General features: G+C 40.4%; 1 protein-coding gene across 2 annotated transcripts in view; it reads left to right on the top strand.

The window, feature by feature from the left end:
• UNC13B (unc-13 homolog B) overlaps positions 1–25,593 on the top strand; it is a 219,561-nt gene that overhangs the window by 34,552 nt on the left and 159,416 nt on the right. For both annotated transcript variants that reach the window (XM_074812733.1, XM_074812732.1), the window contains exons 4-7: positions 699–816; positions 1,823–1,946; positions 10,249–10,319; positions 14,021–14,078. In XM_074812733.1, coding sequence (XP_074668834.1) covers positions 699–816; positions 1,823–1,946; positions 10,249–10,319; positions 14,021–14,078 — 371 coding nt within the window. The remainder of the gene's footprint in view (positions 1–698; positions 817–1,822; positions 1,947–10,248; positions 10,320–14,020; positions 14,079–25,593) is intronic.

Raw genomic sequence — 25,593 nt, 5'->3', positions numbered from 1 at the left:
ACTGAGAGGTAAGCTGTTCAAGAAAACCTTCAGACAAGTATTTCCAAGAACTTGGCACTCAGTGTTCAAGTGACTGTGTTGCTGCTTGTTGCCAGAGATTCTCATGGCTCAAAGCCTTGCAGTGTCACGCAGAGGAAGAAGCTAGTGCTGGAGCAGAAATGGTGCAACGCAGCCCTGAGCAATAGGTAGTGCTGCTGATGCATCTGTGCAGGGTTTGGGACTGTTACTTTTGGCATGTAGCAGCTCCACTCACACATAACTATTGTTCTGTTTGGACCTGCCACAGTACACTTGTGTTGCTGTGCTGCCAAGGGAAAGAAGACACCCACTTTCTTAGAAACGGGGTGCCTGATGACAAAGAACAGCTCACCTCTAGGTTTTGGCCCAAGATACACAATTCCTCCTCCTGTGTACATAGCAAGTTCCCAACTGGCAGTCCATGCATGATATAGATCAGGGGTTTAGTTTGCAGTCTTTGTGTAGTTAGTGTTAAACTGTGAGAAATCAGTCATTAGAAACTAGTGTTCCCTGTGACTCTGAGCTGCCTCAGCCACACGCTTCCAGAAGCTCTCTGTAGCTGGACACGGCTGTGTGGAAGGAGTTCACTGGTATAATCATGGTGGTAATACAGAACCTAAAGCAGAATTAGATTGTGTTCTGCTTTTTTCTCACCTGTGCTGCCTTTTCTTTTCTTGCAGTGAGATCAGTCGACTGGACCTTGGCCTAATTGTTGAATTATGGAACAAAGGACTAATCTGGGACACCCTGGTTGGGACCGTATGGATTGCTCTGAAGGCCATTCACCAATCTGATGAGGTTAAGCTGACACAGAAGCTTTTTTCTGACAGCTCCAATGTTGTTAGTTAACGTGTTACAAATCTGGCCTGGTGCAACCCAGGACTGTGCTCCTCAGCCAAACTTCCACTTGTGAAGTTAGGAAGGCTGGGTCAGGGGAGAGGGCTGGTGGCATCACATTGTTGTTTTTGTTTTCGAAGGAGGCTGCCAATAATGGGACCAAAACTGAGCTTAAGTAGAAGTCTTTCACATTTCAGTCATGTGAACTCAATAAACAGGGCTTAATCTGTTAAGGAACACATATAATTGACAAGTATCTGAAGTCTTAAGGACTGATTGCTTAGTCTGATGCTCAAATTTCTATGAGTTCCTGATAAAGACAGAGGGTACCCTGAAAATAGACAAGCCAGCCTTTGAGGTAGGCCCAGAGCATGTCTATATCATCATCTTAAAGCTTTCGATTGAAGTGTTAGAGGGTGTCTAGTGGTGTTAATATGAATTGAAAGAAGTAGGAAATTGAATGTGCCAATGTCTGTAACTGCCCTAACTACTGAATTTGGTGGTTCTTCCAGCTAACCAAGACATGTTTGGGTTTTTACCTCAAATTTCAGGACATTTATTTGAAAGATTACTGAATTTCAGCAGGGAGAGAGAGCTTATTTTTTCCATAAAAGGAAAAGAGTGGAGATGCCCAGCAGTGTGGTCGTAAGGTCTAGTTGGTGCTCAGTTCCTCCGGCTGCCCAGGCACTCCTTGGTGCCTGCGTTCGAGGACTCACCTTTGCAGTTCCACTGAGAAGGCAGCAGTTCTGCTAGAAGGTGTTGGCTGCTTGACTTGGTAAAGGTCTTTGAGAGTTGGAGGAAAAGCTGCCAGCATGTGCTGAATGGATGTCATTTGATGTTAAAATTGCGTACCAGGCCTTGATAATACCGTAACGCTCTTTCTGGAGTCTTTTTTGTTAGCAAATGTGCGAGACTTGCTGCATAAGGACCTGCTGGACTTGAAACTTTTGTGGCTTGTGTTTCACAGGAAGGTCCTGGGGAGTGGTCTACGCTGGAGGCAGAAGTTGTAATGAAACATGATGAAATCTGTGGAACTAAAAACCCAACTCCTCATAAAATTCTGCTGGACACAAGATTTGAATTACCTTTTGGTGAGTGCATTTCAATAACTTAGCCAGAGTGCTGAAAGTGTTTGGGAGCAACTTGAGTTTTCAGTGCAGATCAAATTGCTGGTGTTCATTTCTTGTTTGGCTTCTTTCTGACAAGATCAGAATAAATAGGGAAGATTTGAAGGTCTCAATGCTGGAATGTTTAGACTAGCAGCATTTTAAGAAACTATTAATACTATTTCAGGATTGTGCAAACATTTTGTTCCTGAGCAGGGAACATTCAGTTCTTTTTTCTAGACAAATTTGGCTCAACAGGAGATCAAGTATGTTGTTAGAGATGTTCTGTGGTAGGTGCACTTAAACCCTGTTAGAAGTGTGCAGTTCTGTTAGTGAAACATTAATGCTCAGTGCTCCTGAACATTATCATTAGCAGAGTGTATAAATAACTTGGTGTTATAAGAACTGCTTTTCTGGCAATTACTTGTGGTTGAAAAGTACGGAATGGGGAAAAGTAGATAATTGGAGCAAACCCATCTCAAGTAAAATTGTGTGTGGTTTTTTTTTTTTTTTTAAATTTTATTTTACTTAAACCCCAAACAAAAAGCAACCCGAACCAAATAAAGAAACCCCAAAAGTAAGGCAGAATGCATCCAAGGCTTACACAGGTTCTCTTTCCAGCTCTTAGCTGACTCTTGGGACCAAGAACAGAGATGGTGTTTTTGGGACTTGTGGTAATTTTTTTCTACACTGGAGTGTCTGTCATTGTCAAGTTGTCTGTCATTGCAAGGCTCATCTCTCCCCCTCTGCCTGTTCTTGTTTTCTCCTGCCAAGCCCCTGGCAGTGCAAGCAATTTGTATCATGCTCTAAGCACTGGTGGAGCATTTGTGCACTCACTGGCATTTGGCCAGCAACTGTCAGGATTGGCCATCTGTTGTGGAAAAAAGTTAGGTCATCTATTAGTCTCATACCCCACTTCCGGGCACAAGGGAGGATGCAGGCTTTGGCCCTGCAGCACTACAATCAATACAAATTTTATCTTGTGCTCTGAGTGTGCTATTTTGAGTGCACAGTCCACTGGATGGTGCAATTCCGGGTGAGTGCAGTGTTTTATAGATGTAATAGGTACGGCTCTTTAACTACAGTCCAGTGTGTAAAGGGGAAGAGGTATCTGGCATCTCAGCTGTCTTGACAACTAAACTGTCTAAATGTTGGTATGGAGCCATCCCTCTTCCTCATGAAAATGTCCTGGTGATTCACTGCTGCTGTCACCCTGTCAGTGGGAAGTTTATTACTAAAATTGCTTGTTACGTAAGGAGAACAACTCACTTGATTTTCTTGTGAGGTGAAACAATGGTTCTTTGGGGCAAGTGTTTGGTCTTCTGGGAGGGAGAGCACATGTAGCTGAAGGTAAGGCTTGTAGCCGCTACCTTCTCTTCTAAATTCATTCTGACATAGTTGCTTGTAAACCATCTCTGCTTTAAGAGAAAATGAAGTTGTGATCTCCCCCAATGTATTCAGAGACTATCCAAAAGAGAATTTGCTTTCTTCGGTGATTCATGTTTTGGACTGCATTATGTCATTATGTGATTTTTTTTTTTTTAATTTTTTTTTTTTTTTAAGTATAGAAAAACACACCGCCTGTAAACCATTATGTGCTAGAGCATCTGGATTTAAAAAATAAAAAATATTTCAGGTAATAGTGTGTTTTCTCCTTGCTGCTATACTTAAAACACAGGACCGTTTGTTTGTTTGTTTTGGGTTTTTTTAACTACTGCTTTAAAATGTATGATGTTCTATAGAACATAGAATTCTGAGAAGTAGAATTTCATGCAGAGAACTGAAAACATTGCGTAAATAACAAGCTTTTCGTGACTTTTCTGTTTTTAACACAATTGATCATTTAAAGTATATCTGTTACTTATTCCTTTGTTTACTATGCCACATACTGAAATAACAGGAACTCCACAGTGCTATATTGAAGGGTTTCTATTTTAGAGTGTGAAAAGTTGTCTGCTTGTCCAGTGTTTCATAATGTCCAGGAAAAAATGGGTGCATCACTTAGCTCTTTCAAGGCTTCTGCTGCTCTTTACTTGAAGAGTGCAGCAGTTTTTCTTGGATCTTCTCCATTTTCAGTCTATCCTGCCATAGCAAGGTCAGAAGCAGATTGAAAAGCTGTAGGCACCAAGAGTGTGGGATATTCCTCTAGAAGATAGCATCTACTCATATTACCTTCTCCAGTGGTGCTTCCCTTTACACCATGACTTGAACATCTCCTGCCATCACCTCTAGGATAGAGAAGGACCCTGCAAGATGGATTAGGCTCTGCTGCCCTGCTCTTGCAGCACAGTGAGACTTGGATAGATGCATGGGTAGCTCAGCTCGCAGCACTGCCTCTGCATCATTCCCAATGAATTTGCAGGTCAGTTTCCCTTTAAGTGGAGGACAGCAGTATGGACTCTTAGTGTCCCACATGTTAAGACTGTGTTGTCATATAAGCTGGAAACTGCTGTGTTAAACCTACACAGAGAACTAAATGGATCACTGATCTGCTGTGGAAGTTCCTAAGTCAGCAGCTCCATTGCTGTAGAGGTAACATTTTAATAACAGCATGTTTGGAGTGACACTTAGGAACATTGTGTATCATGTTTTGTTTCCCAGGTGAAGATTTCCTGGCTATTGTAGATGCACGAGAACCGGAGCAGTATGTGTGCACATGTACAGCTTGTGCTGCTTTCCAAGCCTGGTAAAATACAGCTGTCTGGGATAGCAGCTTTAAAAAAAAGAGTGTGTTCTGTTTGGTTTTGCTTCTGTGCTTTTTCTATCACTTCTGGCTGCTCTATTTCATTTAGGTTAGATGGAGCACACGGATGCAGTACCCCAGGTTATTCAGTCTGTGTATTTATAATGTTTCACTGTATTTAGGTGGAGCTTGAGAAGTTTTCAAGGGATTGTAAAAGAGAATAAATGAATTTGAAAACCAGAAAAGCTGAAGTCCATGGTGCAAAACATGATTGTGTATGCAAGAGGTTTAGAAACTGGTTTGTTGTTTGCACTATATTTATCCCGGATTAGTTTGCTGCTTCTGCTTCCACCTGATGTGTTCATGGTGGTTCTTCCCTGGTATGTTCTTCTGGTACTCTGGAGACTGGCAACAGCTACAGCTGAAGTAAATGCAGAACATGCTGATGCTGCTAGTGGCAGTTACCTGATGAAGGCAATTTAGAGATTTTTTTTTTTTTTTTTTTTCATATGAAGTTGGTTTTAAGTGTTTACCAGGCTTGGAGTTGAGAAGCAAGCATTTCCTAACAGAGGCTGGTGAGAGTTGTAGTCTCTGCTCCTGGTGATATAAAATAACCTTTCATGAGGTCATCCAGGAGTTAAACTTTGTTTAATGGCCAGATTTCTAATGGGACAAAGAACATCTATGGTGGCCTTGATATATCCTCCATCTGTCCCATTTTGTGTTCCAGATGCAGCTCTTGCATTGTGTTTAGTAGTGTTGTTAGTGTGACATTAGCTTGTGGTATGTAGGAGAGAGAGCAGATCTGTGGGCCCTTCTGTGGTGAGCAGCTGTGTGTGATGGACTGCCGTGCTGGGGACCAGACTGTCCTCTAATGTTCTCTGCCAGCCCTATGTTCTTAAATGTTCAATCTCGCAGAAACGGAATGACTGAAAATCTTCTTCTATGAAAGTGCAGAAAAGCATGAGCATTTAAAATGTGAAGGTTAGTGAGAGTTGATATTAACCCCTAGGGTGCAAAGCATTTTTATGCTTGGTAGTCTTTTAAAAATGGCAATAAACTGCCTTCTTGATGGGAGGAAGTGGTTGTTACCGAAGACAGGCTGGAGCAGATTTCTGTGCTGATCATATCTGTTTCTTCTGAGGAACAAGACAGACATATCAAGGAAGGGAGACAGCTTTTCTTCTTGGTTGGTTTACAACATTTGGTGGTAGGGAGAAGACAGTCTTGCTATTATTGTCTTGATGTAGTCAATGTGTGCTGGCACAGACCTTCCAAGATGCTGCTTTTCAAGTGTAAAGTTGTACTGTTTAAAAGCAATTTTACTCTGTCCCCCTTTTTTAGAAGTGCAGTGGCTATGTGCAAGTCCCTCACAGGATAGAGTACTCAAAAATGCTTTTGGCTCACAAACTATAGTGGTTTGGGTCTATGCCAGACTGTTTCTAGTAGATAATTAGAGTGAAAATGCTTTTAGTGTTCTCATCACTCCCAGGCTGGGAGCATGCTGATCTACATCCAACCATCAGGTGGAGTGAATGTGCTTTGTTGTTTTATTGTCTTGGGAACTGTACAGAAAGAGAAATGCTCAGCTCTGCAAAGTTTTTTCAGTGAGAACTTGTGAAGATTCGTGTACCTCTGGAAAGGGAAGAAATTGGGGCTGGGAAAAGAGGAAGCCAGGTGAAGGCTTGTAGGAAAGTGGGGAGAGAGGGGATATCACTTTTTACTTCCAACACTACTTCTCACTCATGCTGACCTGGGGTATGCCCCAGCCCAGGACTTGCTACTTGGGGAAAACTCAGGTGGCACAAGGTGATTTACAAGGAGAAGAGAAGAGCAAGGACCATGAAGCCTGAGGTGAAGAAAAGCTTTAGGGTTGAAACTCCTGGTTATTGTCAAACTAGAGATCTCTAAGTGGAAATACTGTCATGTTTAGGTACCTGAGGGGGTCTAGCTGAGTGACGTAGTCTGTACAGGTGCAGCAAATCTCTAATTCCTTCCTCAGTCTGGTAAGTGTCTGTAGTTCTTGTCCCCATTTCTGTGGTGGTGCAGTGTATCCAGGTGTCAGGGCCCTGGGTGCACTGATAAGTCTTAATTGCTCTGAGCAGCCTTACCTGGCAGTCCCCTTACTCATAGGCCCAGGAGTCCCACTTCAGCTCAGCTCTGAACCTTCGCTCTTCAGTGATGCTGTGGAAGTTACTGATCCCCCACCTCAGCCATAGCCATGTCTGTGCCTGCTTATGGACCTTGTAGATCCAGGCCCAGATGTGAACTGACTTCCTGGCTTGACCTCAGACCTGCCTTGTCACTGTGGACCTGCCTGCCAATCTGGGCTCCTGGTTGAAGCTGGCCATGATCTCTGGGCTTGCCCTGTTCACCTTGCTCTGGTGCTGCAGGGTGAGGCACTGGCTGGCAAGTCGTCTGCCCTGCCAGGCATGAGATCTCCCTTGCTTCCCTTCCCTTAGGGAGCAACCGGATCCCACTGCTCCCTGACATCAGGAGCCCAGGGAAGATGGCATTAGGAGCAAGGACAGCAAAGCTTGCAACCTTTCTATGTTGGTATCGAATAAAAAAGCCCCAAAAGCTAGTGAACATATCTGCCCATCTCCTCTCTGTTCTTGTTCAGCAGCTTTGTTTCACTGTCACAGGGCCTTCCTCTTGTTTACCAGGCATGTGAGCAGAGTCCTGAGCTGGCATCAGATGGCCTCTGTTTGGAGTAGTTCAGCTTTTTTATCTTGTAAGCAAAAGTTAATATAGCAGAGGTGAGACACAAATGGATGGTGAAACTGAAAACCAGTTATAAACTGCTTCCTCAAAAACTTGAGAATTCTGTCTCATTGGACATGTATTCTTCTGAGCAGGTAACTTGACTGAAGTTCATAGCCCATTGCTGCATGTTTAAGGTTTGCTGTGCATTAAGTCTACTGCCATTAGTGTTGACGACAAGAGTTTCTCTAAGATCAAGAAGATGTCCTTAAAGCAGCCAATATCTAGACAATAGCAGATTTTTATCTCTGACTTGTGTAAGAAGCTGTTTCAATAGAATGGCAGCAGTGCTGCACTTAAAATCTGATATATCCATTTATGAAATGGGCACCTTGGATACAAGATAGGAACAAATCCAAGAGACACATGGTTCTCCTTGATGCCTGGGCATGCTGCTAAACCTTGGTCTATGGGAAAGCATTGAAGCCTACCTGAGACAACTGCAGTTTCTGCAGTGTGGATGGTAATTTATTGCTTCATCCTTCCTAGATCTCTTTGGTCTTGATTTTAGTCTCCAGAGTTGAGTTGTTTTGACTCTGACCTTTACTCCTCAGTTCATGAGGTTTTCTTCATCTTTTAGAGAAGTGACGGCTTTCAAAGACAAAATTCCATAGGCTTTGCTTTAATGTTTGGATTGCTTCAGGTCATTGTTGGCGTTTGTCATCCTAAATCTCATCAGGTCATATGCTGAGAGCCCTTCAGTTAATTGATGTCTTCTTTCTAGATAAATTCTGTTCAGATTTCCTTTGTGTGCCATCCCTAATTTGTGCACAGCTCATCTAATAAATCTGTGCAGCTGTGATCCACAGCCCTGATGATCAAAAGCACGTATGTTTTTTTTTTCTACAAATCCTCTAATTGTCAAGACTCTCTCATGTTTCTCTTGCCTTGTTTTCTAATAGCATGTCTCAACAAAGCAGTGTACATCAGGAGCAACTAGCCATGTGTGTTATGATTAAAATAAATTACTTCTGTCTCCCTTCAAGCAAGGAGAAAAAGGTTGTCTTTTTGCTACTTAATGCTCATTTTCTGGAGCCAGTTACTAAGTTTCCAGTTCTGTAAAACTTTCTTAAGGGGGCCTGTTTTATCCCCCCTTTTCTGGATGTGACTGGTTGCATAAAATACAGTGGTGTTTCTGTTACAAAGGTGTAGATGTTAATTCGTAGTCCAAGAAAATACCTACTTCTGAAACTTCAAATTCCACTAAATCTGTCACGTTCCTTGTTCTTGTTGAAAGCGGCTTGTGTTCGAGTACACTGGCTGCTATTATCTCCAGATGTTTTGGGGTCACTGGCTTCATAAGGTGATGGTTTGTGTGGCTGAGAGGACACATGTAGCACAGATACCCCTTTAAGTATAAGAAGCAAGCAATACTTGGTCCTTTCTAAAAGCATTGTAGGTCCCAATGGAATGCTCACCTGCCAATAAATATTGTTCCTGTTTCTCTCAGGAGTAAGAGTGGATGTAACTTTCAGAAATACCTTTACATCAGGAGACCATCCAAGCCTAATTCTCCCCTTCTTGCCAACGCATATCTTAGCATATCATTGCAGCGGTGATCACGGGGTACAGTTCATTGCAGGAAAACAAGCTTGTTAGATGTAAACTTCTTGGGTCCTATTGAGGCACCTGAGAGTGTAAAGAGTTAAAAGAGATGGGAAAGCTAGCAGAACTGGTATTATCCTCATTTGTTAGCTTGCAGGGTTGGTGGTGTCTAGCTGGAGCAGTCCCTCCACTTCCTTCCTGTGTGAGCTCTGAAGTTTGCGTTGATCCAGTTTTGGCCCATGAATAACCAAATTTCAGAAGTCATTGCAGTCAGGGGGATGTTGAGTGGTTAAAAAAAAAGCAAAACCCCAAACTTTTTTTCCGTCTTTCCAATGATTTTATACCTCCCCATCCCTAATTAATTTACCTAATTCTCCTGGATTGAGAGCCTGACTGATGCTTTTTCTTTCAGTGGGTTATTCCCCTGTGCACCTCTTGCTCTATTCCTTAAGTACAGTTTGTACCTAACTTGCCTTGTCTTAAGCTTTCCACAGCAGTTCATCCACACCTTCGAGAGTGCACTTTAGGAGAAGAAATTTTGAGTGGCAGAAGTCTGTGTTCCTTTCAAACCATTAGGACACTGTATTGCTTCAAAGTGTGAAATAGAAAATAGTTACCAAAATAAAGGTGATAATGCTTGCTACTTGCTGTCAGTCATCAACTTGATAAATCTTCTAGAAGGTAGAAGGATTGTTGTGATTCATTTCACAACGAAGTTGCAATGTGGTGTAAAAATAGGAATGTGCTTTCATGTGAATATGACTGCCTATAACACTGCTCATTACCTCAAAAGTTTTGGCTTATTGCCTGCAAAGGAAAACAAGAGACTATTTCTTTTTGGTATTTAATTTGTGTTATACCAGGTATGTAAGAGAGATGTGGGATTCGAAAGAAGCCCACGTTCTACAGAGGTTATAAATGCCTCCTGAAGAGGCTCTTGATCTTGCTATGTGTAACATGCATATAGCGAATGTATTAATATAATTGTGAAATGGCTGTTCATAAAACTAATACTTGAATTAAATCTGAACCAGTCTGGCTTACTCTTTCCTACCTGCAGTGTGCATTTGGTTAATCAGCTTTAAATAAGAAAGCAATGTAAGCCCTTGAACTGTGTTACTATTTACAATATTTATTTTCCATCTGAGTGCTAACATAAGACACTGCTATTACTTAAATACTACGTGTGGTTTTTTTGTGGTGTGATCTTGAAATACCCTCTCTGTTTTAATGCTATTGGTGATAAATGCAAATTTGCCTCGTTAATGAGATGATGTGACTTTTTTTTTGGTGTAGATATCCCTGAAGAAGAGGCAAGATACTGGACCAGAAAATTAGAACAAATAAATTCACTGGGAGATGATGAGGTAAGTATCTAAATTGAAAGATGAATGTAGCCCTGAAAGTCTTATAACTTGCTTTTATTCTTTGTATTGGATCCCTGTGATTAAGGTAACTACTAAATGTTCATCGTTACAAGTCTTCCACGAACTGTTTACAGAACTGTGTCTTAATTGTGCTGTTAGTATTTCCACACGCTGGAAGTGTTTGAATAGTAAGAACTGTTTTGTTGATGCGCATACACTCAAAGGAGAGGTAATACCATGCTTTACCTCAGAGAGTGAAACCACTTTTGACAAGCTGTGGTAGGTTCTCTTCATTTGTGAAATCAAGTCAAAAAGGACATTTTTGCAGCTGGCTGTTTGTGGGAAGAAGACAAAGCAAGATACTGAATCTTTCTTGGAACTGAGGACTGCTAGAGCTGTTAGCTGTGTCTTAATCCAGTTGTTAATGGCTCACTTTATTTGAATTTTGTATTATAATACCTGCTAGCTATGGCTTTGGTTTCCTGTTTTTTCTGGTGTATACTTGGCTAAACAGCTATAAACTAAAAGTAACATTTTTTTTTGAGAGAGAGACTGTTACAGGATTAAAACTTTTCTTTATAGTTCATACTGTTTGCAATATAAGATTTGACATATTAATGCCTGTACCAGAAGTTTGGCATTTAAAAAAAAAAAAACCCAAAACACATTGATATCTCTAGGAAGTTTTCTACTCTGCTCATTCTGAACTTGTAAATAGAACAATGACAGGGTCAGTTACTGATTTAAGATTGTTGCAGTCAGAAGAAGGAACCAGGAGATAAGGGAGTGAGTTACTCCAACTTTGCATAAACGATCCAGGCCTTGCTAATGACTATACCTTTGAAGAGAAGCTAAAAGATCAGTAAGAGGAGAACGCCCTGCCCCAGAAGGCACCAAAGGTTGGATGATTGCCCAAGAAGCATGAAGTCAGCAAAAATTGGTGGTAACTACGGGAAAGGTGAAGGTGGCAGGGGGAGGTCATGACCATCTACTCAAGTCAAGACCATAAAGACTTGCACCCCTATGCCTGTAAGGAGCATGTGTGCTAATTTACATAGCAAGTGAGGTTAATTTAAATATAACTGACCAATGAGGGACAAAGTGTTAAGAAACTAACCAATGGGCACTACAGTAAATGTGCATTTGTGTAGTTTGAAGTGTATAAATACCTTGAAGTTCTTCTGTGTGGCGTGCTAGCTTTGTGGAATTATCATCTAGCACCCATCTTTGCACAAATATGGAATAAACTGCTATCTCAGTTCTGTGTGTAAGCTTGGCTTTTGCACACCAAGTAATGGATCCGGTTTGAGGGACAACATGTTGATGCCAACATCATTGAGCTGGAACATGGCGGTTGCTTAAACTCTTGATAAGTCTCTTTCAGTAGCAAGATAACTTGCAAAATGTTCTGCCAGTGACTTCAGGAGGTTTTTGTTCTGGGATCCTTCATCTGTTCTTTTCTGCTTCTTATGTGAGTCATTCAGCTTACTGTGCAGATGAAGAAAAATAAGGTGGGTTTTCTTTTTGACTGAGGACAGACCAATGTTTGGGTGGATAAAAACATAACTACTTGAGAGCAACCTCTCCTGCCTTCCTACAAGCTTGAGAACCTCTTGGAGTTGATGGAAAGCTCAGTCTGTGATTTGGCCTGTCAGTGATGCTGCTGTGGTGCCTCCCTGCTCCTGTGGACTGTAGCAGAAGTCTGTGCCAGGTACTGCAGTGAGGCATAGGTGCCCTCTAGTGCTTGCTGAAAGATATCCTGAGCTTTGTGAGACTCCCCTTCCCCTGGAGTGCCACTCATCTGCATGCCGAGTGCATGCTTTCATCAAATACTAGTAACAAAATCATGCCTCTGTATTTGTGACCTAATGATCTCAAAGTTGTTATGATGTTCCCTGTCACCAGTGAGAAAATGAAAAAATGTAAGAACACCTGTGCAGGGCCTGACCTCAGGTTCATCGTGTCCCATGTCTGACAGTGACCAAGAGTGGGGATGATATCTTCCTTGCATACTCCCCTGATTTGCTTCAACTTGTAGCTCGGGAACTTCCAGAGCCAGTATTTTTGTGTTTAACAACAGTCGATGGATTTTTCTTCTGTGGATGTCTGTTGCCTTCTGAATGCACCCAGGTCAGTTATGTTGTGGCAAAGGAATTCAGCACCTTAATTGTGCATTGCCTGAAGAAATACCATATTTGCTCTGAGCAAACAAACCCTATGTTGTGAAACCATCTGGAGGCAGGTTTATTTGGAGAAATTGAATGACTGGTTCTCGTTCATCCACTCAATACGACTCAGCTTTACAGACCTCACCTTCATAGTTGTATTTAGCCAGGACAACTTTGTGCCTTTATCTTCTTTTCTGCATCAAGTTCAGCTATCTCCGTTTGACACAATGGATGAACAAACTAAAGTTGCACAGTGGTATTCAAGAAGCAGGTTCATTTGTAGTTTATATGGTGTCATAAGACACTAGTTTCTGTTCCTACAAACACTTCATATTCAGTTTTCTTTCTGGGACTGCTGATAGCTGTTGGGCTGATGCCTTAAAAAGAACAAACTATCACCATTTTTGGATCTCTGAGTGTAATTCAGAACCCATTGCTGTTCTGTGCTGCTGAAACTGCTCATCAACAGACTTTCTTTCACCACTTTGTCAACCAGTCAGTGCTGTGAGATCCAGCAGTTCTTGTTTGCACAATCCTGATTAACTCAGTGAGTTGGCAGTTTGCTGATGATAAGACTAACCACCTTTCAGGATCACTTGTGCATTTTAAATAGCACAGATTGGAAGATAGCCACAGGGGAAGTCTGCAGGTTGTCACCTTCCATGTAATGAACTGGTCATTAATCCTTACCAAATCCAAGGAGAGGCAGGCTGGTGGCCATGTTTTGCACAGATTGCAGCACCAGGTTGCTAAGGTTGCCATTTTCTTTGCCATTTGCTTTTTTTCCTAGCAAAGACTGTTCTCATTATTTCACTCAATTGTCCTAATTTTCTCATATCTCTGTGTAATACAAGACAGAGAATAACAAAATAAAACCACTGGCATTCCCCTAGGGAATGCTTTGATGCTGTAACAAACAGCTTTGTAAAAAGTCAGAGCTGGCTAATTGAAATATCTCTATGTTCTCTGCTTTGGTATTAAATTAGATGAAAAATTCTTCACTTTGAATGCACAGTGGATCACGGGAGAGTTTGTGAGTGTTGACTGGGCAAACATTGCGTTACTGCCCTGCCGGGCACGCTAATTATCTAACCGCTTCAATCTCTACTGCAGTGTTGCTGTGAGCCCACATAAGTTTTGAACTGTTGAAGCTGTGCTTGAGTGTCTAAATGTAAACGGGCTTATACTCAGTTCTGAGCTCCCTGTCACAATGACGTTCTGGTGTGGGGAGTGGGATCTTTTAGATGTCTAATTTGAGGTCTCACAATTGAGAATAGGGCCTGTGCTTGTAGTAAAGCAGACTTCACCTTAACCAGATGTGCACTTTTTAACACCTAGTTTTGGCATGAAAAGAGGAGACTTCTGGGACTGTGTTTGAATATGGATATTAAGGAGAATATTTAATGCTTTGATACTACCAGGAATGTTTTATCTTGTGTGGCATGTTGTACTCTGAAAGCTGTTTCATAAAGTTACCATTTGCTTTCTTATTGGTCTGTGTTGCTTTTTTTTTTTCCTTTTTTCCTCCTTTAGTATCCCTTTCAGGAGGAAGTCCAGAAGAAACCATTGCCCAGTGCTGCCTCCCAGTGTTGTAAGTTAGACTTTATTTCTTCTCAGTATTTTTTCTTCTTTCAGTGTACTTTATTTCCTTCTCTGGTTAGTTATCAAATGATGGTACATCTGAGCAATATTTTCTTGTTAGAAGTACTTAAATCTCTGTGAAGCCGATAACTTTTACCAGTTATGAAAAACTTCACCCCTCAAAAGGTTGGTCTAAAAGTTTCTGATGCTAGAGAGTGAAATCAGGCATTGAATCTTTAACCTGTTTGTGTCCTCATGTGCGATAGGAACACAAAATGTGTTCAAAGTCACTTAGATTGTAAGATCCTTATAATATTGATGCAATATGTTCTCTTTAAACATCATGTGTTGCATATTTTTTTATGACTTTAAAGAGGAGAATAGATGGAGACAAGTACTGCTGGTAGCCTTTTAAAATGCACCAGAGGTTTGTGTACTTGATGCCTAATTTCTTTGATACTATTTTTCAGTGCTGTATTGATGGATGAAAAATATTTTTACTAATTTCTGCTTATCTCGTCTTGCATTTTTGTATGCTTCTGAAAACATGGATGGAAAAATAACCTAGGACATACTGTATCTGATGGTCTGCAAAATTAGATTTCTGAAACACTGCTTTTAATGTACAATAGATGAAAGATCAATGATGTCACTTATGAATGTCTTATCTGCTTTTGGCAACAACATTAATAAAATTGAAGTCTCATAATTTAAACAAATCTTCTATCCTCTATTTCAAATCCTATAAGATGTGCATATTACACTTGGCAGGCTGCTTATCCATTAGGCTGACTATAGGATCTGTACAAAACTGTTAACATTAGGAAATGTTAATTAGTGTTTACCTTTTTTGAGTAGAATTAAATTATCTGTATACTGTTACTATGTTTTCTTAAAACTGTCTTCAACAAAACATGGACATTAACCAATTTCCTAGGAAATCTGAATGTGTTGTGTAGCTGGAACATGTACAAATCTATATGAAAGTATTCCAGCAGTGGTACACTAGGTAACACTGAGTGGGTCCTCCCTTTTGAAAAAAAAGAGTGTATGTAAAGAATAAAACCTCTTCTGTTTGTTTGTTTTTAAATAGTCAAAGGGGTACAATTGATTTGTAAAGCCTTCAAGTGAGAAATGTTGTTGGACAAACTAATATTCGACTAAATCATACTAGCATAGTATGCACAACCCTTAATGTCAGAAGATCAAAGAAAAACAGTTTGATACAAAGTGTCCAAGAAATGAATGTTCTGGCTTGGTGCCCTGGACTTCACCTTTGTTCAGTAGAGGCTGGTTTGATGGGACTCTTCTAAGTATTGGGACATATGGGTAAATTAGGAGGAATGCTTCTGTGTAGGGAAAGTAGCTGCACCTGTTCCCACAGCATGGTGCTTTTACATTCTCAAGCGCTTGTAGCCCATTTCTTCCCTGGAGGACCAACTCAGCTCTTACAAGTAGACATAGTAAAGAGTAGAACTGTAGCTGCCGTTTTTTGTGTTGCCTGTTAACAGCCTGCATCTTGCTGGAAAGTGACCTTTATGGTAATTAATTGAAAGCCCCTGGTTTGAACAATTAATATCACATAAGAATTAATTTACTCATTCATGGGATTAAAACACTCGTTAGAATTGATGTTAAATATTTCATAGCAGTACGTGGTTAATGTATTTAAGAATTTTCTAGTAATTCAATAAAGTTTGTGGCACTGCATGTACTTTTGCTTGTCTGCTGCCTTCAAGTGTCCAACATCTATGAATATCTATAATTATTTACATGGACAAATATGAAACAGACATTTAATGTAGAAGTACTTTTGAAAAATGAGCTCTGCCTGCATCAGTCTGTGCATAAGAATTGTAAGCTTGCCTGAATGCAGCACAGTCCTTTGTAACTCAAGAATTCAACCCAGAAGATGCATTGATTCTGTCTCTATTGAAAGCTGACCTGACCTTTGCATATGACGCAGGAGCTCAATCCCCTTTTACATAGGAGCAGGATGGGTGTCCTTACCTAGCCTAAACCACATTGAGTACAGAGTGTTCTTACTTACCTTGTGGGTAAATAATTGATATATTTTTAGATATAATAAAAATATCCTCAAGAACATTTGTAAGACTCATCCAATTTTCCATTACAATGTGCTAGATGAGATGTGATCACTGCTGGGAGCAGGACACAATCAGCTGGATAACAAACTAAGTATCTAGAAGGAGCAAAAAACCTCCTCAGTTTGAGTAGTTTTTGCCCCATGAGAATATCTTCCCAAATCCTCAAAAAGAGGTAGTTATCTTAACCATTGAGCAAAAGTGCAGCAAAAGACTTCATATAGCCTGCATTTCAAGAAATAACGGTATAACTGCACATGCCACTGGTGTCCTGCTTAGCCCTCTTGCAACTCTCAGAACACTCTTCTGGCTTCTTTGTTCTAGCTGGAGAAAATCCTGCTCCAGCAGGTAGGGTCAGGTTCATTAAATAGGGAAACACATGTCCTTATATGTTAAAATTCGATTACACTTCTGCCCTGTTCTGCTTCTGTATTTTCCGCATGTCTGTTCCCTTTCCCAGACCACATATTCTCATGCTCGTTTCCCCATCTCCTGCATGGATTCAACTTGTTCTGTTATCTCCCCTGAGCAGAGGGGGGGAGAAGGATGGAGCAGGATGCGAGAGAAGAGAGCTGGGCCGTGTTTGAAAGCCGACATCTGATCTGTGAGGGTGGGTTTTCATCTCTGGTCATGCGTGGGCTGCTACCTTGGCATGGTGACATGGGAAATCTCAGCCCAGACTAGGTGCTCTAAATTTTTCAGAGATTATGGAGCTTTCAGGCCCACTTTCACAGTCTCAAATGCTGCTTTGTTCTTGGAAGTGTCTGACCCATGATTTCTGAGGTAATGTGCAATTCGGGCTTCCTACCTATTCTTAAATGAAGCAGGTGGGTCTGTTCTTGTACATGCAGTCTCTTCTAAGCCCTGCTGATTTTGGCACTTCCTGCCTCTTCCTTCATCATACTTAGCCATTTCATTTTTACCTCCTAACTTCTGTGCTTCTCTATATATTTCTCCTGCCCCAGAAAGATCACATGCTTCCAGTTGATTTAACTTTCAGTGATCCCAGCAATAAGCAAAGCACTATAGTGCCCATGGATCCGGTTTTGTTTGCATTTCTATTAAATGTAATTGTAATTCTTAATTTTCTGATACTTCGTTGTTGGATAACTGCAGCATCCTCATATTGGCTTTTACCCTCAAGCTGAAATGGAATGTAAATTAAAAAAGAAAGCAAGCTTCTACTGTCTGGAAATTCACTCTAAATGAAACATTGAAAAAATGTTATTTGATTACTTTGGCATTCATTGAGTCAATAAGCTCTAAGCTATTTATTGTGGTAGGTATAGGTTTATTTTCCTTGTATGCTCAAAATCATTTCTGGCAACATAAAAGTTCATTATAATCTGTAAGTGAGTCACTCTGTCAGTATTTTAAATGCAACTCTGACTTGGAGCAGACACCATGCAAACTGGGATGAGAAAGGTATTCTGCATCTTTGCAGAAAAGATTTGGCAGTCTTAGTTAACATCAGCTACTGTAAATACTGTCCTATACCTTTTGCCGGAGAGTTTACAAATCTGGAAGAGAGCAGGTTTGTTCAGTATGATTCTCAGAAAAGATAACCTAAGTGCCACTGAATCAACCAGTTTTGTTTGTCCTCTTATCTTTGACTGATAATCTTTCTGAGAATGCTTTATCCTCCTTTCTCTGCATATATTTTTTTCCTTCCACTTCCTTGAGTCTGTGGTGTTGCTCTTTTCACAGTAAGGCCCTGATAGACAACAGCACACCATAGTTCTGTCTTGCATGTCTTTTGCTCTGTAAAATCCCTGTCTACCAGGATTGTGTTTTTGTTGTTGGTTTGGTTTTTTTTTCTTTCTATTTCAGATTTTGTTGGGTTTCTCTTCTTTCAAAACAAGGTAAATTTGTTGCTTGGCTAGGCATAGTGAATTTGTGCAACAAGGAAAGAAATTACTTTCCTGATACACTGTTATACCAGCAAAAAGAACCAAAGCTAGCCTCTGCTTGGTCTGCCAGCAGATCAGAGAGAGAGGAGCAAGACAACATCTCCTCCAGGAGAATAAGAAGGAACCCTAAATGCTACCTGGAATGTGTGTGTGTGCACATGCATGCAGGAAAAAAGTCCTACAGCTTTGTTGTACCTGTTTAAGCGGCCTTTTAACTACCTAAAAGATAGCAGAAAATTTTATACACATTATAGAAACAGGTGTCATTTGATGCCAGACTGGTTTGTTGTGTTCACCCTTCTTTCCCACTAATATTTGAAGAAATCTGTTTCTGCAAAATGTGTAAGGCAAAATTCTGTTAATGTCTACACATTCACTATTATTTCAAAAGTACCAGAGTCTGACTTTGAGAGGTTTCATTCCTGCTGCCCATTAGTTCTCTTTTTAGGAGCTCAAATACCACTGATGCATCAGAAAGACTTATACGTTCCTCTGCATAGACTGACTCTAATGCTGAGATTACATGCTTTCCATGGCACTGATGAGGGGCTTTGTCTGCTAAAAAGCCAGATGACTGCCTTCCCTGCCCCTGACTCTCCAGCAAGCCCTGGTAACATCTGCACTGATTTTCTGTTTAGAGTGCTGCACTGTGAATACTAGCGTCTTTATGCTGCCATTAATGTGCCGTTGGGTTGGGGCTATTAAACCCTGCTGCTAGGATTTCCACAGCACAGGTGGTACAGTTCCAGCAGAAGTGGTGGCACCAGCTGCACAGATCTGGTCAGGCTGTGGGTCCAAGGTGGCTGGGTAAAGCTCGTGCTTAAAGAACTTGGTTAGCAGGATATGGATTGCAGCCTATTTTCATGGAATGAAGTCATAGCCGTCCAAGGCTACATGTGCATTCATTTGAGCATGCCATCTCGTGTTGCTATTGAATCCTGTGGTTTATTCTAGTCAAGGAAAATGCTGGCTGCCATCCGCCAGTGTTCAACTGGGTGAACTGACCTTGTGGCTGCAAATGGGCTGAAATGACATCCTATTAAGAGATTTTTTCTCTTTTCCTCTTTCCTAACAATATATAAAAAAATGATCTGCTATACCAGGCTCCCAACACTAGGCAGCATCAAAATTCTTTTAAGCAGGCCACAACTTGACCATCTTAATTGTTCATAGAGATGTATGATCTGTAGTAGTGCAGTGGCAGGTAGCATTGTCAGCTGCGGTTGCAGGGAGGTGATGCTGCCCTCCTCATTGAGAACCTGTGCTATACCTCTAGGTTCTTGCTGTTTTTTTTCTGGGTAACAGCCTGCTTCTGCATTTAGAAACAACAGAGGTCAGCAGCTACCTACAGCATCTTTAGACCAGGCCAGTTTGGGAAGAGTAGGGAAGAGGGTCAGTGATTGTTTCCCTTCTCAAGGGTAGGTGGCACTAAAGATGCTGCTGCAGTCATTGAAAAGCTGTGCTCTAGTAAGAGTAAAACTCAAAAAATGTTCAGTGGAAGTGTAATTCAAAACAGGACACATGAATGACCTTTTTTTTTTTTTTTTTTTTTTAATTAAGCTAGGCAGAGGAAAAACTACTCTTGTCAGTACAAGTGAAACCATTGTATGAGCTGTTTTGTTGTAGTTTGCTGACGAGCTGGGAAACTGAGTTCCTTGGCCTCTCTGCTTCTGGGTGACTGGCAGCTCCTGTTCCTCTTTGTTTCAGATAAATCCCGTCTGGAAGACTTGTTTTTTTGTGGCTTTGCAGTACTCACTGCCTGGGCTGGCTGAAGGCATGATAGGTCTGCTCGAAGGAACACAGATTCAAGGTCTTGCTCCAAAATGTCTTCCTGCATTTTTAGAATAAAGCTGCTACTTCAAGACTGCATATGTCTAAGGGAAAGGACTCAGCAAATGGAAGTTAAAAATAAAAATACTGGCTATATTAGAAGATTATGCAATAACAGAGCTTGACTTACGGCTGAACTCCAGAGGAGAACAGATCTGTGGCTTTCCTGCTGATCCTCTAAATGTACTTTGTTAGTTGTTGTTTTCCTAGAGTAGGTGCTGTATTCTGAAATGTGTTGACAAGGAAATAAAGCTTTGACTTTTAAATAGGCCCCAAACCTAAAGCTCTTCCTGAAGTGCTGAACACTGCTAATACTGACATGTTTCTTTATAAGCAGTGATCAAAAGAAGTAAATGCTCGGTTAATCACTTTAGGTTTCATAATTTGTTTTTAGTGCTCTTTATGAATACTGCTTTTTTTTTTCTGCTGGGGATTTTTTTAAGGCCTCTGAAACTTAATTAGTCATCCTTTAATGTCATAGCAATAATAGAAAATTAATTTGAATTTGTTTCCACAGTGGAACATAACCTTTTAAAAAATTAGATTAAAGATTTTAAACTGATAGACAAATTCATGTTCAACTTTATACACAAGCCATAAATGTCTGTCCTTGAGCAGTGAGGCTTGTACTGAAAGTCCAAGATTGAAAATCAGAAGAAAAAAAGGCACCAAATCTTTAATCTCAGATGCTGTACAAGATTGTATTTCTCTATGCTATTATGCATATTGGCCATGTAGGAACTGTAGTTCAAAACTGTATCTCATGAGGAATATATAAAACTGCTTGATTCTTGTATTTACATCTCTTAGCCGAATAGTCTGACTCATTAGCCCAAAAATTTCTAAGATAGAGACAGCTGTGTTAGGTGTGAATACAGTGATAGAAATGTTACAGTTTTTCCATTGTACATAAATTAAGTGTCACTCTAACTGATTCATTTCACTATAGTTAATGAGTTGCACAAGCTTGTAATAACTTAGTGGAAACTCAGTGATTTGATGGTGATCCAATCCCTGCTTAAATTCTCTGTCTGGTTTTGTTTAGCCATAGTAAAGGTGGCAGAAGGGTCATCTCATTTAGTGAAATAAAATACTCCAAGATTTCAGCATAAGCTGAATGCCAAACTAGAGTAAAATGTGGTGAAAAAGAGGGAGTAGTGAGCAAGGAGAGTACTCTAGCATCGTACTTTAGTGCCTGTCTTTGTCTCTGTCAACTCCTTCCAGCTCGTTTTCCTCCTCCTCCCTTGCTTCCCTCCCTGGAAGAATGTACATTTTTATGGAATCTGAGATCTATGTGCACTGTGAGGGTCTCAGCCAGGCGAAAAGGGGATTTATTAAACCTAGAAGAAAGAACTGACCAAGACCTTCCCAGCTCTGTTTGTGTTCTATAAACCGTACTTTACCAGCACCAAATATAGTGTAATTTCCTGAGCTCAGTTTGCTTTTATAAACTGTTTTAGATGCTCTCTGTCTTTGCTCAGCGTGGGATGTAACAGGATTAAATAATTTATCAGCATGACTGTAAGCAGTGGACAGTAGTAAATGATAATGTTCTGATGGGGATAGTACAGCCCAGCCACTCTCAGAGACTTGTAAACAGAAATGAAACAAAATGGCATGCAGGCAATCAAATTAGACTGCATTAAAAACTTGGAATATTCTGCTTTTCTACAGTGTCCCTGCTGATCCAGGCTTGACAGTGTGAAGTGGGGAGGAGGAGTTCCTCTTTGAATAGTTGCATAATTGAGACACAGAGCGAGCATATGTTATGTTCAGCTAACTATGGGAACTTAAATGTGTTAACGACAAGAATGTTGTAGCTTCCAAGGCACCAGGCTCCTGGCATCACTTAGTCCTTAATTGGAGGTTTGTATGAAACCTCATTTTTTGAGTACTGAAACTTATGAATACAAAATAATGTGATAATCGAGACACACACTGTTGGTATTTAAGAGCACACAGGGTAACTAGTCTGACTTGTCTGTATCATCTATTCCAGTGTTACTGTATGTTTTTGTTGTATGTTTTTAGAATTACAACTTTCCATTTTCTATCTCTGTGGACTTCTTGGTGTTTTTAATTCAAGTTTATACAGGTTTAAATTTGTTCCTGAAGGTGATCTGGCAGGGATTTTTTCTTAACAAATTGAGGTTATGCATATTATTTTCATGAAGTGGAAAAACAACTTTAAAAGGCTAAAAAGAAATTCTGTTTTCATTAACCTTCAAAATATCAAGACTGTCAGCCTAGGTCTTCTGTGATTATGCTGAAGGACCGAGATATATACTGTTAGCTCCTGAATCTTAAATGAAGCAGCATATGTGTTGAATCTTTAATAAATTCATCTTTTATCTGAAATGTTAGATGCTGAAGTGAAGTGGGTGTTAGTAAAAACAAACAAAAGCAGAGTTTTGAGATTCTGGCTGAAAATTCCTTACTCTCTGTTATTGCATCTCTTTCTGTTTGCTCCTGCAGCATTGCCTTCCCAGTTAGTCTCTAGTTGTAGTGTGCTCTGGTTAGCCAAGAGCTAACTTCTCAATGTGAGAAAACTTGCAGGGTAAGGAGCTGGTGTCTAAAGGCAGCTGCTCTTCTCTCCACCCTGCCCTGCTTGGCATTGACTGCTATTTGTCTTAGGCATGGAGATAATAGTCTCTAATCTGCTTTTGAAAGTTTGTGGGGTTTTCATGCTCTTCATACTGAACTTGGTAGCAGTAAGGTAGACAGGTAAGTAGCTGGATCAGGGATATCACTGTCAGTTTGAGGACTGTTGTCTGTGGGAGGTGGTAATATTTGTCCTATAAGGACAGACCTTGTGTGTGCAAGGGTTGTTTTTAGCACTTGGTGTTTTTCTCCTTGTTGCAGTTTGAAACTGTGAGTAGTGTTGGGCCATCATACTGCACACTGGTTTTGGAAATTTGTAGTATCTTCTGATACTTCTTCCCCAGTTGCTTCTGGATGTTATATGTGCATTAGTTTGTGAATAATGACATGGATTTAACTAGTAGGTAGTCTGGGTGCAATAATATTGTGCTGGTGCCGAGTTTTCCTGGATCTTGCATAGTAATCCAGGCTGCAGATGCCTGAATGTTGGCTTCTTTTTGCCTCATATTGATTACCTGAGATAGGAACCTTTTGATGGAAGGAACTGCTGAGGTTGCTGTCCTGTGTGTTAGTGGCTTCAGATTTTCAGGAATGAGATACACATAAACTATTGTTTAACTTTTAAATTAATAGGAAATTGTCTTCTCTTTAACACGAACTATTTATTACAGCAAATGAAAGCTCTGTGCAGAGTTCTGTCAACTTCTTGTTCTTTTTCCTCAGCCTTCTCCCCATGCCCTTCTCTGATGCTCCGGCTCTCCCTGCCTCTTGTTTCTCTACCCTTTCTTCTGGTTATTTCCCCTTCTCATCTCTCTGCCACATGTTTTACTTCTGTTTACTTTGCCAGTTTGGTTGCGTGTTCCTCTTTCTCCTCTCCTTTTCCCCTGAAAAACACTCAAGCCTCTGTCAAAGCTGATCATTAGGTAATCTGTGGATTTTTGTTGTCATAAAAAACAATCCTGAAATGATAGTCCTGTGGTCAGGGTCATGTAAATACTGGCTCGTGGATCCTAGCAGACTTCTGATATATCTGGGTCCATACTTGTCAGCATGGCTGGCTCAGATGCATTGTCCAAGTTGTGGCTTGTCACACTTCTGCTGTGGACCAGAGAAGCAGCATTTGTCATGTCTCACACTGTAATCTGTTGGTGCTCAACTCTATGGACTTCAGTTTTTCTCACTTAAGTTCTCTAAACAATGAAAGTTTTTAATTGTTACTCCTGTAGAGAGCAGAGGAATAACTCTTTTATACTCCATGGAAACTGCATGTATTCAGCATTGTACCAGTTTAATATGTGGTTCTTTCTAAATCAACATGGTAAAAAATATCACTGAATTTGTTCCATGCACATACTCGTCAGAGCTGCTTTGTTTAATGGCCAAAGTGGACATATATATGTTACTTTTTTTTTTCTATAACTACTCCTGTAGGAGTCAGAAGGGAATGACCTACCTTTGAAGCTCTACTCGATAATGGAACCACCACTTAAACTTCAGCTATGGCTGTGCCTGTGCAAAGCATTACATGTGTGTGTGAGAGCCTAGAGTCCAGGGACCCTGAAGAGGTGTATCTGAGGAACAGCATTGCTTTGTCAGCCTTTTATGTCTGAGAAGAAAGGAGCAACCTGGTTGTAGCTCTGATGCATCATTATTTCCCAGAATGGGGAGAGAAGGTTAAACCCTGATTTACATTTTTTTCCTTGGGTAGTCCACATCTGTGCATATTTTTCTTTTTCCTGCCCATCTTTTCTTCCCCCTATTGAACTGAAATGGCAACAGAGACCCTCTGTAATACTTGTGCGTAGGAACTAAACCCTTGGGAAGCCAAGTTACTCACCAGGACCAGTTATTGCTCATTTAAGTACTAGTCTGGTGGTGATTTTTTAGGACAAAGATTGTTTTTGCAGAATTTTTTTTTCAATTTTAGCTAAAAGCAAGAACTAGCCTATTCTAACTGTGAGTCTTGTTAATGAGGGCAGGGGGAGTGATTTGTTGAATCCTCTGAACTATCTCCCTCCTGAAAATATGTGCCTGGCTGGTAGCTAGAGATGAGGCTGGTAGCCAGAATAGAAAGCTCTCACTTGTTCTCTGCCTGCATGTGAAGAATTTGTTTACTGCCTGCTGCACTTAAGCATCAACTCTCCTGTAAACTTCACTTTTTAAAGCATTTTTTACATGCCATCTTCTAGAAATGCTGGTTCTGAAGCTTTTCTTGGAGTTGCAAGTTGTGTGCATGCTTCCAAGGTGCTTTAAGGGTTGTATGCAGTTTGTTGCCGCCATCATACTGAGTATGACCTTGGGGTGACAACATGGATATTGATAAGTAATAACTTGCCTGTCTTACCAACTTGCAGTTTAACTTTGACATGAACTGGATTCTGATTTCTGGGACATTCTGTCTAGGATGTGTTAACAGTGTTTAACTGCTCTTGCTAAGTAGTGTGTTGACAAGTGTTTTGTCTACTTGTGCTAATAAATGCGTGATTGCTTAATAATTCCTAGAGTTTACAGTGATCTTAATCTTCAGAATGTCTTATAAACAAACTGGACAATGAAGAGTAAGCCCCAAAATAAATCCAACGTTGTCTTTATAAAGAAAATATTATCTTACATTTGTAAGCTTACAATCTATAAGGCGTTTTAAATACATGAAAAGTATTCTCATGGTTTGTTTTTCTAAGCTTTCTTTTTCAATTCCTGTTCTTTGCTGCCATTTGTGTTACATGCAGGCAACTGGAGTTATTTCGGATGGGGAGAGCAGCTGAGTATGTAACAGTTTGATTTCTTGCAAGTTTTCTGATCCTATAGTGATACAGCATGCTCCAGTATGAGGAAAGTGGAAATATTCATGCATATAGAAAATCTGTTTCATTGTATTTTCTTTTACTTACACTGAATCTTCATATTTGCATGGACGGATGGCCATTCATTTTTTTCACTGTTTAGCTTTGTTTTGACCATGTTTTAAATGAGTTGCTTGTGCCTTCTACTGGAATTCGAGGATGCGATGGCAGAATTGGACTATTATTCTTTTTCTGTGTAGGTGATTTCTGTTTTTTCACTTGTTAAATGTCTTTTG

This window comes from Strix aluco, chromosome Z (genome assembly GCF_031877795.1).
Source record: "Strix aluco isolate bStrAlu1 chromosome Z, bStrAlu1.hap1, whole genome shotgun sequence".
Lineage (NCBI taxonomy): Eukaryota > Metazoa > Chordata > Aves > Strigiformes > Strigidae > Strix > Strix aluco.
Note: the sequence above shows the minus strand (reverse complement) of the source record. Positions and strands in the feature narration are given on the sequence as shown.